At 39.8% G+C, this 14,302-nt stretch overlaps 1 protein-coding gene across 2 annotated transcripts in view; it reads right to left on the bottom strand.

Moving 5' to 3' along the window:
• The window catches only part of ITGA2 (integrin subunit alpha 2), a 70,170-nt gene that overhangs the window by 14,111 nt on the left and 41,757 nt on the right, over positions 1–14,302 (bottom strand). For both annotated transcript variants that reach the window (XM_052778992.1, XM_052778991.1), the window contains 11 exons: positions 13,656–13,799; positions 11,325–11,528; positions 10,309–10,445; positions 8,683–8,822; positions 7,547–7,698; positions 6,372–6,482; positions 5,708–5,790; positions 4,744–4,885; positions 3,027–3,119; positions 1,873–1,949; positions 1,691–1,774 (listed from right to left, as the gene is read on the bottom strand). In XM_052778992.1, the coding sequence (XP_052634952.1) occupies positions 1,691–1,774; positions 1,873–1,949; positions 3,027–3,119; positions 4,744–4,885; positions 5,708–5,790; positions 6,372–6,482; positions 7,547–7,698; positions 8,683–8,822; positions 10,309–10,445; positions 11,325–11,528; positions 13,656–13,799 (1,367 nt within the window). The remainder of the gene's footprint in view (positions 1–1,690; positions 1,775–1,872; positions 1,950–3,026; positions 3,120–4,743; positions 4,886–5,707; positions 5,791–6,371; positions 6,483–7,546; positions 7,699–8,682; positions 8,823–10,308; positions 10,446–11,324; positions 11,529–13,655; positions 13,800–14,302) is intronic.

The following is a 14,302-nucleotide window of genomic DNA, read 5'->3' on the forward strand; positions in this document are numbered from 1 at the left end:
CCACGCCTGCCTTTTCTGAAGCATTGAGTTTCTGTTCATATTTCTCAGCTAATTAAATCTGCTGATTGAAGTTTGCACCATCACAATTTCCTAGGAGGCTGCTTAAGCTGCTGCGCTAGCCTCCCAGTCAGATGCTCCTGTAGTCTCTGTGCCACTGCCAACTTGAGTAACAAACACTCTGCTTCTGCTGAAGTCTCATGCAACATTCTCAGGGAGCTGAAAGAACTTGCATTGCTGACTCAAATGCTTCTCTGCAATTAAAATAATCTGAAAAATTCTGCATGACTCCAGAATTGGTGCACCTAGCTGTGGTGAATGCAGGGCCTCCAAATATTGTGAAACTGTTGCTGCAAAGCAGGTTATTAAGCTAATCTGTACTGTGGTCCCTATTGCAGCTCAGGTCATCCTACACAGCCAGCAGTTCTTATAGGTATGGTGATCTTTGAATATTTATTTCCTGAATTCATTGTTGCTGTGCATTTTTAAGCAGCTTCCTCTTTTTCAAATTTCTGTCATTCTTTGAATAATTACTATTTATTTTCTATCAGTTTTATGTTTACGAATTTTGGAGTGCTTCAGAATGCAAAAGCATTTTTTTCACAAAGAATTGGTGACCAAGTGCATCAAATGTAACTACATGTAGTTTATCCTATAAATTCAGTAATTGGGAAGAATAAACAAATCTTTTCTTTGATGGAAAGTAAAATATCCTATCTTGATCTGAGAGTCAAACCAGCGTATTTTTGTTTCAGTTCTAATTTAAGTTAAACTGTAACTGACATCATTCTTGTTTGGAACAGTGACAGACTAATTACTCTTTCAGTGCATCCCAAACCACGAGGGGGTTCCAGGGCTGAAGATAAGAGGTTTCGAGCGCATGATATGAAGATCAGTCTTTTTTGTCTGTCTCTCTCCCCCTGCCCGTCCAGCTGTCTCTCCTTACAAACTGCCCTTCCCAGGGTAAAGGATCCCTCTTGCAACAGCCCCAACTTGCCTTCCACAGCGAGGGGAAAGGGCTGACGCCAGGAGGGAAGGGGTAGGTGTGAGCCAGAATCTCTGGGCGGGAGCATGGGAAAGCAGGGTGTGCTGCTCCCAGTGCCAACACAGCTGCAACAAGGGGGAATCTGCCATGTGCCACCTCAGGTTTTAGTTCAAATCATTATCTCAAACTGCTAATAAGAGTTTATATTTTTGGTCCAGGTTCAGCAGATATGTCCACAATTTTTTTTTTTCTTTTTTTTCCACCTTTGCTGAGAGTTTGAGCTGGGGCATTTTTTTCTTTTTGTTTTTGTTCTTTTGTTTAGTTTTGGTCACTTTAACCCCAGATTTGATCCAATGTCACTACATTTGAGCCCAGAGGCCCAACCTTATTATATAGTATATGCTAATTATATTTTCAAAATCATAAATGCTGTTTGTTTTTTATACCACTTTCATTCATGTAAGCATCTGTAACAATTGTGCACAGGTAAACATGGATTCATGATTTCTTACTACATATGCCATAATTTTTCACATGTAAGCCTACTGGAAGAACATAAAATTCTGCTACTGTTGATGAAACAGGAATTTCTTATGACTTCCAAAATGAAAACAAAGTTTCACTGTCTTTTCAGTGGCCTTTCAAGACTGTTAGTATATTCAAATGCCTTGGCAAAACGACAGTGACTCTTTACATTATTCAGCATACCTTGTGAAGTGAATTTCTGCATCATATCGCAAAGGAATTGGTAAGATGACCTGGTTGTCCAATTCTTGCTCTTCCTTACTTTCACTGTTCAGCAGAACACATTTAAGTCAGGTGTTACAATATTATTTTATACAAATGAGGTATTAATACCTAACTTGCTTTCATAAGATTATATACTTTACCTCAACGCACGAAAATTTAGAACTGCCACATTCTGAAGATTTTTCAGGTTAAAATCAAAACTAATATCAAAGGATACCTATGGAAGAGACAAGGAACACAAAGTAAATGAGCTGACGTTACAACATTCAAAGGACTTCCCAGTAGCAACATAATTATTCACATGTGCAACAACCTAGAATTGCCCTCTGTATCTGAATTCTCCACTGATTTCTGTGCAATATTTCAGTAATTTCTAATACTCCAGAATTGCTTTGGTCTCACTTTCCCCTACAAATTGGCACTGTTACATAAACATGAGGTATTTGCTTTTTAAACTTGTGTATAACTAGCTACAAGCTGCAACAAAAGGTGTTCAGGATTGCTTCAACTACAGGCTTTTGAACACTAGCACTAAAACAAGCTTTGTATTCACTCTTGTCTTTCATTTGTTCTAACAGGTCCACTTTGACCAATGCCATTAGAAGTTCAGAATAAATTAAATTTTTATATGTAATTAGTGTTTTTTTATTTTGCTCCCCTTCCCCGCCCTGAACGTCATGTTTCTATTATTTCTAGCAAGTTTCTTATTGCTCCAGTTTGTATTAGGGGCTGGAAGCCTCTTTCTGTTCTGCCCTTGAGGAATAAGAGATTAAGTTCCATAAAACCATGGATATCCCAAGATTTGTGGTGTATATGAGAAAAAAAGATACACAATCTATCCTAGGGCTGTGTGGGCCACCCATCTCCTCTCAAAGCAATACCGTTTTCTTGGAGAAATGAGATTCACAGAGCAGGCAAGGGAGCAACCCCAGGTTCATGCAGCAGGAGGGGTTTGACAGGAACCATGCTCAGTTCCCAGGATGCTACACATGATGATGCTTTCTGCTTCTGCCCCCAGCCCTCATCCTCCAAGAGTTACAAAGCTACAGTAGCATTTGAAAGCTGTGGATAGGGACAAATGTGCTTCAAGAGCCTTTTTTCCTTTAATCTGGCAGGGAGTCACAAAAGTTTAGCCCTTAGTTTGCTTCTTTTAATGCCTCTGAGATCCAAAGGGAAGTTAACTGTTGCCAAATCAAAGAAATCCTCACCAGCAGTAAATGCAGATTTATGGGAAAGAAAACAACAAAAAAGCTTTCGGGTATCATTCAAGGTTATTTAAACATGCTAGCTGTACCTGTTGTCCTGTTCTGAAAACAGGATAGCTTATTTGGCAAATGACTGTGCTTTGTGCTGTTCCTGTCTGACACGAGACTTCAGTCCCATCACTCTGCAGAGGAAACAGACAGAAAAGTCATCTTAATATCAGGTTTTGATAAAGCAGAGAGAAGTTCCCAGTCTGTATCTTCAACAGGACATGTATTACTCTAAGGACCAGCACAAATAGGTGTCATGGCAGTAATTCCTAGAGATGCAGCATAGGACATAGCCAGGGCTAGGAGAGAGGCAAGAGAAAGGTGGGACAAGGACCAGTCCCATGCGATTTCTTGTGAGCTGTAATGATCTTGTTAGAATTTTGTGCTGGGCTTGGAAGAAGGAATACAGGCTAGAGAGTACAGGTCACCTCCAGCATGAACTCCTACAGTGCTTTTTTACAGCATTTTTACGGAACTTTTTCAGACATATTTACGTGACCTGACAGGTAGTTAAGTACTCCCACTGCAGAAGTTAGTGTGCAGAGGGGAACTCTATCGTACTTTTTGTAGGGAAATCTAAAATAGACAAGAGTTTATTTACTACTTTGCAGAGCATCTTGTATGTCATCATCCTACATCAAAGACAAACTCATAGACCATAGGCAGTTATCATCACTTTGAAAAGAATTCATTATAATGTACTGTCTTTTGTTACAAGCACCCCTAGCAGACATTTACCATTCATGAATTATTCTACCCAAAAAACAGCACCCATACACTCTCAGCTTATGCTTTTCTTCCTGCTTTGAAGCAGGCACATTTCTGGTCAAAAGCTTCACTTGCAGGCTGAAATACTTCTAAGCAAATGGGCTTTTAAAGCAAAAGAAAAATCTAGCTCCAGTGTGGTCTTTTGGCATGAGTGGAATGAGCAATTTTGCTGCACAACAGGATGGGGAGGTAAAGGGGCGCCCTCAGCACTGTGTGGAGTACTTCTGCCAGTTCATTGTTCAGGAAAATGCTTGGGGGAGTGATGAATGCTCCTACCCCTCCTCTGCTTTCAGTATAGGGATTGCTCTGGATTTCACCCCTAGGATTATCATGCACCTCTCCAGTAGCAGCCAGACCACATAAGCCAAGCACTGAAGTCTGGATTTCATCCTTCATGAATTGTTTGGGAGCAACAGCTGATATTATAGATTTACTGCATTCCCCAAAATAGTATGTATAATTCCTTTCTTTTCCCTTTTCTAAGACAAAATTCATTAGAAGAAGAGCTTCTGGTATAGCAATCATTTCAATCTGATTAACTGCCTAGCTGGAACACATGGCCTTGGCAGTAACAATATTTCTAGATCCAAAGTCTGTGCTTTGAGGCCGCATCATTGATGCTGCATGCTTGATTTATCAAATACAAATTCCCTGTGGCACAGCAACTGCATTCAGGCCTGTTGTTGGGAGTCATGCACAAGATATGAGTGCCAAGGCCTAAAGTGAGGAAAAGATCACTGAAATACTGAGGTGAGGTCAAACTCAACAGGTTGCCAACTTTTATGCTGAGTTGGCAGTGACTCTCCTTGACCTAAATAAAGTGATATGCCTAAGGGAATAATTCAGGTATCCAAGAAAATAAATTGGGAGAGAGGTTTGCACACACATTCTTTCCTGGGATAAGCACTACTAGAAAGAAAAAAAAAAATTCTCTGAGAACCTCAAAAATCAGTAGCAGTAACAGAAACAGTGAGGTTGGGTATCTCATACCGGTAAAGACGATGAAGCAAAAAACAAGTTGTCTGAAAATGTAGCCTGGATTCTGGTGTTATATGCATTTTCCTTTTTATTTCTCAATTTCACGTTGAATGTTAGTCTTCTGGTTTTGCTGCTGACAACAAACTGCTGTTTGCTGTTGGAAAATAAAGTCCATTGTTGTAAACAGAGGTACTAGAACAGCTGTGGATCATGAAATATGTTGCCTGTAGCCAACAACAAATAACAAGCACAGCAAGACATTTCCTACATTCTACGCACTTAAAGGCTCTGCTTTCTAAACCCTTTGCCATAAGAAACTCTGTGATGGTGTTTCTTAAAACCAAATAGAATTAGTGTCTTCTCAAAGTGCAGGACCTTGATTATGTATGGTCAAAGTCACCTAGCTGAATTTTCAAGGGCTATACCCTGGTGGGAAGGTGGGCAGAGAGTAGGTGACAGACCTGAATGGCAGCTCCAGGAAGCAGCAGCCCCGTCTCTCTGTGTACTGTGCAGGTATGCGTATATCTGCATATGGGCTTGGAATATATACTGCCCGAATGGCTGACGTCAGCTCCCCAGTGGCACAGCCTGCTGCAGGATCCTCACTGCTCCCCGTAGGAGGGACCAAGACAGCTGCTGCTGCTGCTGCCCTGCCAGTATGCTCCCTTTCCTGACAGCAGCCAACCAGACACGACTCTTCTGAATGCTCACTGTGTCCTCGTCTGTAAGGCACCAAAATCGGGGTTTGTCTAAGCTGACAAGAGTCCTACTTCTGTATCTGTGTTCCTATCATACCTCTTTTTCCTTGATTAGTTATTTAGACAGAAATGCTATTGCTTTTTTATCCCTGCTATTTTTAAGCAGATGTTGAACTAGAAAGACATTCTCATCTAGAAATTCATCCAAAGCCTACATACAAACCAGCTGGTGAAAACTTAACACTCAACCCCAACAATTCCACTGATTCAGCTCTTACCCATCATCTGCCTTCCGCTGAACATTCAGAACAAGATCACAGATACAAAGTTCATCTTCACCACAGTCTTTAATAAAAGGAATCTACGAAAACCAAAAACATTTCCTGAATGACAGGGCTTAACTTTAAAATTATCTGCAGACAGTAGAGCACAAACACCTTTGAGGTGAAGCACATTCTTGGTTTGCAGATAAGAAAATCCCCCTGAATGGCATTAAAAACTCTTGACACATGAACAAGTTAACACTGAGTAACATGTCAACTGATCTGTAAGACTGGTGCAGGCAGGTTATTGTTAACCCACAACAAATGTGATGTAATCAAAGGGGTTCCATCTCTCTTTTACGTACTCTTTTATTGTAGGATAAACTAACCTAAAAGAGTTCACCTTTGCCATCAACTAGAAGTTCACATCAACATGGCTCAACCAACATGCTTGTTATGCCGTGGTGGCTGATCTGTGTGTGTGTGTGAGCAAGCCCATGCTATACAGACAAACGTATAAAAGGAACCAGGGGACACACCCCCAGGTGCCTGTTTTCAGCCCAGTGACTTAACTAGAACGCCAATTTTCACTTGCATGTACCTCTGGTGTTTGTGGGGGCCACACATTATGGATGTGTGTATAGACATGCATTTTTTGATAGTAAGTCTGCATACTTACACTATAGGCCACAGATGCAGGAGAATATATATCAAGGACAGGGCTGGAGGCAGGATTTGCAAGGCCAATGTCGATGCGCAGACTAAGTGAATTCACTGCATCAGAAGGTTCCTGTAAAAGACATGGTTCACATGATAGCTGTCAGCACAGCAAACAGGGTAAAACTGGTAATTCTCTTGTAAATTGAGAATGCATAGTAAAATCATATTTGTTCTAAACAAGAAGAAGTAACAGTACAAAGCTTCATTTCTTGACTGAAATTAATTTTGTGAGATATTGCTTCATGTGGGCTCCTCTTGCTAAACAGCTTTTAGTGCCATTTCCATGATAAAACTAATTTTCTTAGGATTCCTGGAGACTCTATTCATCACAGTCACTTGTAGGGCTAAGGAACACGTGGATGCTCTGCAGCTGCAGAAGCTGGTCCTCAAAAGCCACCACCAGGTGACTTTCATTCTCACCTGGCTGCAGAAGTCAAATTCCTATTCCATTCTGACTTACCATCACAGAGAGCAGCTGGGCCTGAGCAACATTAAAACACAATATCCCTCATGTCTCCTCTGTTTCTTTGTACTGGATGAATACTCTTCTAGCCCTATGGCTCATGGGTCCACAATGGCACTAAATGTGATGAACAAGTCAAAGACATTTGCATTGCATTGCAAAGCAGGAATTGAAGTCCTCCACCTGACCTAGCATCATGCAGGCTGCTTAAGGCAACTCTCAGGGCTGTGTTTGGTCTTTGGTTCTAGACAAAGATGGAGACTTGATTATTTTTATTTTTTTCCTAGGTGTATACCTAGGCCTAGCATGCACCTGAAGTCTGCCTGAAATGTTAGTTTGAGAAAAAACATTTGCATACATGTCTTAGTTCTTACAGAAGAATCTACTCAGAGGGAAATTAAAATCTATTGGAACTATGAACTATGGGCTCTGTGTTATGTCAGAGCTGAATTACATGATTAAGAACTACCTCTTCTATCCTAAAAACCTGTGCAGAATTTGACAGTTTCTTTGAAATCAGAACCTTACTAAGTGTTTTTCAGTTGTGGGGGATTTGAGAAGCGTGAATCATTGAGTACACCATGCATGAAATTCATCTTACAGACATAAAATCCATCAACATCGTTGTCTGATCATTTTTGTCACACAAGATTGCTTGCAATTGCACTTACCTGTACACCGAAGACGTCATGAACACAATTCTCCTCATGACGTACCACAAGATCCCTCTGCATGTACCTTTCATTATTTTCTTTGAACAATCCTCTAGAAGTCACTCTAGAGGACTGGAGATCTGCATCCAATGTTGCATTGTATTTTATAGCTACAAGAAGAATAACAGTACATTTTTTGCTGAGTATGACTGCCCATGATCTCATTACTACACTCAACATTACAGAGTGACCAGGCTTTCCAAACCACACTAAATATTTTACTTTGTAGCTTGCTAAACACAGAGCAGTCTCAAAATAAAAAAAGATTCTCTTCTGTTTTTCAAAGCAGTCAAACAGGCTTAAATCCTGATGTAAATTCTCATCCGCAGAGAGCACATTAAATGGCCATCAATCCAGTCTCCACTGCAGATGTCTGAGCCTGCAGCTCAGGCAAGAAGCCAGTCAGCAGGGCCAGGATTATGCTAGATAAAGGGGCCTTGCAACAATATCCCTGAACTCTGAGGATACTATAAAGAATCTGCATCTTCTCTTCAATCACATAATAATTTCTGTCCTCTTCATATTATGACTAATACACTGTGGAAGTTCACTGTTATTTTATAGCTCACAATCATGAGTTCCTAAAGGCACTATACATAGCACTGAAGAAATCCAACTGGTGTTATCCATGACATTTAACTAAATAGCTTCATGAGAGGCCAGTACTGGTCTCAGAAATATTTGGTGCTCTCCTGTCCTCTGGAAAGAAGAACTTCTCCCACTGACATCTGCACTGAGCCTATGGAAATTCTATTTTATTTTACTTTTTTTTCTGAAGAGAGAACAAAAGTCTGCAGTCTGCTGTTGAAACCAGCAGATTGAAAAGAATCAGCTTCTCAGTAATGACATTTTATGGGATTTGTTGAACAGCAAGGATACAGCTCTCCTTTATACTGTTAATTCCTCACTTTTCAAAGATTATGGAGCCAGTGATGAAAGTAAGTCTTAAAAACACTTTCTCAAGCACTTAAGTTTTATACTGATTTTGCCTTTCTTGACATTCAATCTAATATATCTTTAGAATTTCCACTACCCATTTTAATAATGGACTTTTGAAGAAATTAATATAAGACAAGTCATTGAAATACTCTTACCCACTTGATTATTTCTCTTAGCAGGTCTAAATGTAGCCTGAAAACATATTTTGACAGTTATTTCTGTGTTCTTGTTTAGCAGACTTATTTTCTCAGGTTTAAATGAGGCAATTATGGACACATTTGCAATGCTTCGTGACCTGAAAAATATTTTTAAAAGGTTACATGTGATTTTCAAGAGCACTGGGTAATGTAGAAGCTGTTGTCTATTACTATCTGTAAATGTAACATTGATTTTTTGGTTCCCAATGTAAACATTTTTTAATGGCACTGGTAAAATTATTTTTCTTTGCATATAAGTGAACTTGTTGATACAGTAGCTTTCAATAATGACAATAAATTATTTATCATGTCAAATTAAGGGGTAATCAATGACTTTATACTAATGCTCTAATCCTTCCCTTAAGATAACAGAAAATGAAGCCCTTGTCCTGTTTTCCCAATAAGTAACCTTCTTCTGCTCATTTAGCCAAGTTACTGAGCTCCTCTGGGAAGGCCAAGAAGGGTAATTCTTCATTTTAATTAACAATCTTATTTTTCAGAAAAACAACTTTCATGTAATTAATCAAGAGTTTGAAGAAGTTTCAAAGGAACCCTGCATGTAAAAACAAACACTTTAATCAAAAGTGAAACTCATTAATCAGACCAAATGCCAGAGTGAAAGAAGAATGAGCATCTTCATTAATCAAATCTAAATAAATTCTGGTACTCCAAGGAGCATAATTTTCTTTAATGAAATTCCTGCCAGCACCAGCAGCAGTTCTATTGTGGGTCAAAGGTCCGAAGTGACCATTCATTTTTAATAATCTTGTTTCATTATGAAATAAGTAGCAATTCAGCGATGTTGTTCTTCATACAATGGGGAGCCTCAGGCGAGAAGACAGGCGACAGATAGGAAAGCAAGCTGCATTTTAATTTAGCTCCTCAAGCAAGTAGTGGAAAGTAAACAGTACTTTGGGAGGCAGAAGATTTGGGTTCTGTGAAGCTTTTCTTCTTTATTTTGTGAAAGTACTCAGATTGCTCTGGCAAAGGCCATATGACAGAAAAGATGGGTTTCTTGCCAGAAATAAGTGCCAACTCTCTGCTGCTCTCTGTCCTTACCCTGCAGGACAACTCTCTCTCCCATATCAGCCTACCAGTCAGTAAAGGTCACGCAGGTTGTGTGGGAAGTGGTTTCATCTGTCTCAAGCTCAGCTACCAAAATTATACTGTGGCTACTGAAGTACAACCTGCTGTTACAAATACTCTCAAGTAGGGCCCATTCCCTGCTGCTGCCCATTCCTTCTGGACCACAGCAGCAGCAGGCAGGGGTGTCTCCTGGCCCTCCCCATCCCTGCCCAGGTCTCTCCTGGCAGCCCCCACCATCTGGCTTCCCCCTGCGTGCCCTGACTCTGCCCCCCATGCTGCCTTGGCTTTTGATGGTTTGATGATACATGCTTAAAAGAGGTTTAGTCTAATGCTGTTTTTCAGCTAGCTACGATAGCAGCAATGAGGTAATAAGTGTGTTAGCTCTGAACACATGGAATGAAAGAGCTTTTTGGTTTGTTTGTTTTGATGTTTAATTAACTAAATGCTCAAGTTGCATCTGAATCATTAAGCGCTTCCTTTCTGAAAGAGTTTACCAACCATAGCAGAACCACATTTCCATCAGCACCAACTGATACATCAGTAATGTCATCGTCATCTAAGTCTCTGTGGCCATCTACTGATCTTCCAAAGAACTGGAACCGTTGTCCAAAAGCAGAATCTGATCCAAAGATTTTCTGGGAAAGAGAGTTTGGTTATTGAGTTTGCCACAAGCGTGCTTAAGTCTGTATATAGCAGCCTAAGCAATAGATTTTCACTGATGCTCCCTGTATACCCAAGGTACTGTTTAAACAAAATGCTTTTGTGGATGTTATCTCAGATGGTTTTAAGCACTTTGTTCCCTGTTGGGGCAGACAATGGACTAGATTTTTCTGTCTTGGGAGTAGATCCACCAACTGAATGCTGTATGGCAGCTAGTACTTACCGGAAACTTTTTCCTAGATTTTTCTGTCTTGGGAGTAGATCCACCAACTGAATGCTGTATGGCAGCTAGTACTTACCGGAAACTTTTTCCATCTCACACTGACCAACTCAAAGAATAGGAAATTTAACAGGACTTCTAACAAATACTTTCTACAAACAGAAAGTCTGCATGGAAAGTGACGTTAAAATTGCCATTATATTAGCATATAGGATATGCAAAGACCTTTCCTTTGAAAGTCTTTTCCTTTAATACTACATATTTATAATTTACAGAGCTGGGATTTATCTAATCTTCATTGCTGTACATCAGTGCTAAAAACCTGAATAATGCGTGTCAAAAAATGTATAGGAAATGACTTCATATACAGGCACCAAAAATTCTGAGAGGCTCAGACAGAGCATCTTGTAAGTCCTTTTCATCTATATGCTTCAGTTATAAGCACTACAACATCAGCCAGGGTATGGTGACAGTTGAAATAAGGAGAGGCACAAAACTTGAAATAAGCCATGAGAATAACAGTACTCCTTTAAGAGGATGAAACAGTAGCCAATTAAAAGATAGAAAATCTTTCTGTTTTCCTCTAGCTGATCTAAAGGCACTGAGTACAGCATTATGCAACAAAATTATTTACCTGAGAATATTTGGTACGTATAGTCTTTTGAAATCCATTGTAAATGTAAATTGCTCCAGAGTTTTGGTTTTCTAGTGGTGCACCTATTACAACATCATTAAAGCCATCCAAATCAATGTCTGCAAGTGTGGCGATCGCTGATCCAAAGCGAGCATTTTCTGACCCCTGTGGACCTTCCAAGAGTTCTTGTTGATCCAAAATTCCCTTTTAAAAAGCAAAAAGAAGAAAAAGCAAACCCATGGTTATCATTGCACCAGACTACACTTAGGAGCAGTATCTATGCGCATTGTTTTTTGTTTCTGTTTTCCAGTACATTCCCCTTGGACTGCTCAACCCTGAATTCCTTCCCTATTGTATTGCCCATTCAGTTTGCATTATGTCTTAGAGTCTTGGCAAGCAAAATCAAAGCCTGCTATGCAAAGCACTAACAGCAAATATAACATATGTATGAAGCTTAAATGCTCTCACTGTCCTCATCTGACTGTTCCCAAAGTTTCACAATACATTGAAAAATACAGTTTCCAGTTTTGTATTACCAGTTTTTATGCAGAGGGAATGGAAATTATGTAACTGGACATAATTCTTTGAAACAGAAATGGAATTTCCTAACTAAACTAATGCAAAAAACATGTGTCCAAATGCTAAACTCCTGACCTCTCCAGTGCCAATGAAGAAAGAAAGATTGGAGATCTTTATAGTTAAATGATCACATTTACACTAGCTTAAATTCAACTCTCTGGCAAGTATCGCTCTCATCTTTAACCTCAGTTATCACACTGTGCTTAAAATTTTAGAAATACCAGCCAAGTTATTTATTAAAAATGACCAGAAAAGTATTATTTGTGCAACATGGACAAGTTGCACAAATTCAGGTTCTTAAAAAAAAATTAAATCATTCTTTCATTATTCTTAACTTTTTAATAATTTTAAACCTAACATTTGACAAAGACTAAAGGTTGTAAGGATGGTCTTCCAATTTATTCAGTTTTCAAAACATGAAAAAAAAAATCCTTTCATTTTTCTTTTCTTCCATATTTTGTGTCTAATTCCACAGTCACAAAGGCCAATGTCAGCTGCCAGCAGTACCACTTCCAGCACCTCCATCTACCTTGAAATTGCCTTAGGGTACAGTTTCCTGTTGCTCCAGGATGATGACTGTGAGCAGCCGCTGAAGAGGATGGATGTTCCTTCTCTATTTATTTGATTGCAATTTACCTAGTGAAAAGGCCATGTTCTGTTTTCTCTGATGGACGGTAGGTATTAATTTACTTTGCATATCCAGACACCCACTGATTGATTGAGAGACTGTTCAAAAGTGCCAGAGGCTTCAGAACTGTTAATACAGATATTCTGAAATCACCGACTACAGGTCTGAATGAAAAACACAGTCAAGAATTGGACAAATAACATAGCTTCACTGAACAAAGGAGACAACATGAGTAATAGCAACCATCCAGTGTGAAAGTCTACAAAACAATGCAAAAAACTGGCAGAAGAGCATTTATTAGAACTGGTTTGGGAATACTGTTAGGTGTTGAACAGATTTGCCAAAATCAAATCAGAAACAATAAATTAGCAAAAGCTTTGAGCTAAGTTTTTCAGTGAAATGGTCAACCTTGTGTTATATTTGTGTACAGTGCCTAGCGCAGTGCCTAGAACCAGGACCAGGGAGCCACCTAAAGCAGCAGGCCGCTGGTCACCAACAGTGCTTAGCGACTAACTTGCTTATTGACTCCATATTGGTCTGTTCCAGCTGGCTTTATTCCCAGATTACATTCACAAGCAGTTCTGGGGAAAGTTTGTGGCTGCTCCTGAAAAGCAGAATGGGCAAGATCGCACTGGGAAGGGCTCCATCCGCAGTCCTCTAACCAGGCAGATTTGGCACTATTTACCCCTGCCCTTATGCCACACCCCGGGAAAAGGACATGCTCTGTTTCTCATTACAAAAACACCACTCGCAATATTTCTAACACTTTGAAAAAGATAAACTAAATAGTGTCTTAGAGGCCCTGAAGAGATCCAGGGCCAAAGGCTTTTTAGCATGCATGTGGCCAGTGTGCTTTGAAAGAAGCTTGCCCAAAGCAATGCCAGCTTGTGCGAGTCTGCTGCACCAGCTGGCTGTGGGGCCAGGCACCCGCTTTTCTGATCACTCCCTGATTTAACAGAACAGACACTGCCACTAAGTACTGTTGCAGTTTGGACTGCTTTTTCCTTGGTAAAACAGTAGTGCAGGGAACAACAGTAAATCCCTCCAGCTGCAAGTGAAAATATCAGCACTTATCATGGAGAGACAGGAAGCTGATTCCAGCTTTGCTACGGCGCCATTCCTACCTTTGTGATGGAAAACATGTATACTCTTCCTTCCTCTTTCTTCAGGTCATTCATAAACATTGGTGCACCCACAAGCAACACATCTGTCACAGAATCCCTGTTAACGTCCACTGAACACACCACACTGCCAAAGTAGGAGCCAATCTGAAACCAGTAGTAAGAGAGTCATGTTTGTAAATGGATTTTGCAAAGCGTAATGTTTTAGCACCTGACTCAGAAAAATTACACCCAGAAATAGTCCAATACTAATGAATGAAACTGCCTGTTGGAATGAAATTACTATATAACATACTCCAGTGTTTGACGAATCATATCCTTACCATGTGTCCACTGTTTCTGCCCAGTAGGTGCTATGGCTTTATCACTCACCAATAAGAATGCAAACAGAGAATAAACTATGGGAGGTATATTTTTTTATATTAAACTGTGCACATGAAACTACCCAATCTCTGATTTACTCTCAGATCTGTCTTACAAACAGACAAAACCAAACCCATCTAAACTCATTGTTCTTTTCCAAATGGAGAAAAAGAGAATGAGCTTCCAAATCTCTCTTTTGATGTCATCTACTTCACAACTTCTCAGGAAGAGTGGAGCTCACTGAGTCTCTCCCAACTAGAGGTGTTGACAGAATAATACATTAAGTA

The sequence above is a fragment of the Harpia harpyja genome, chromosome Z (genome assembly GCF_026419915.1).
Source record: "Harpia harpyja isolate bHarHar1 chromosome Z, bHarHar1 primary haplotype, whole genome shotgun sequence".
NCBI lineage: Eukaryota > Metazoa > Chordata > Aves > Accipitriformes > Accipitridae > Harpia > Harpia harpyja.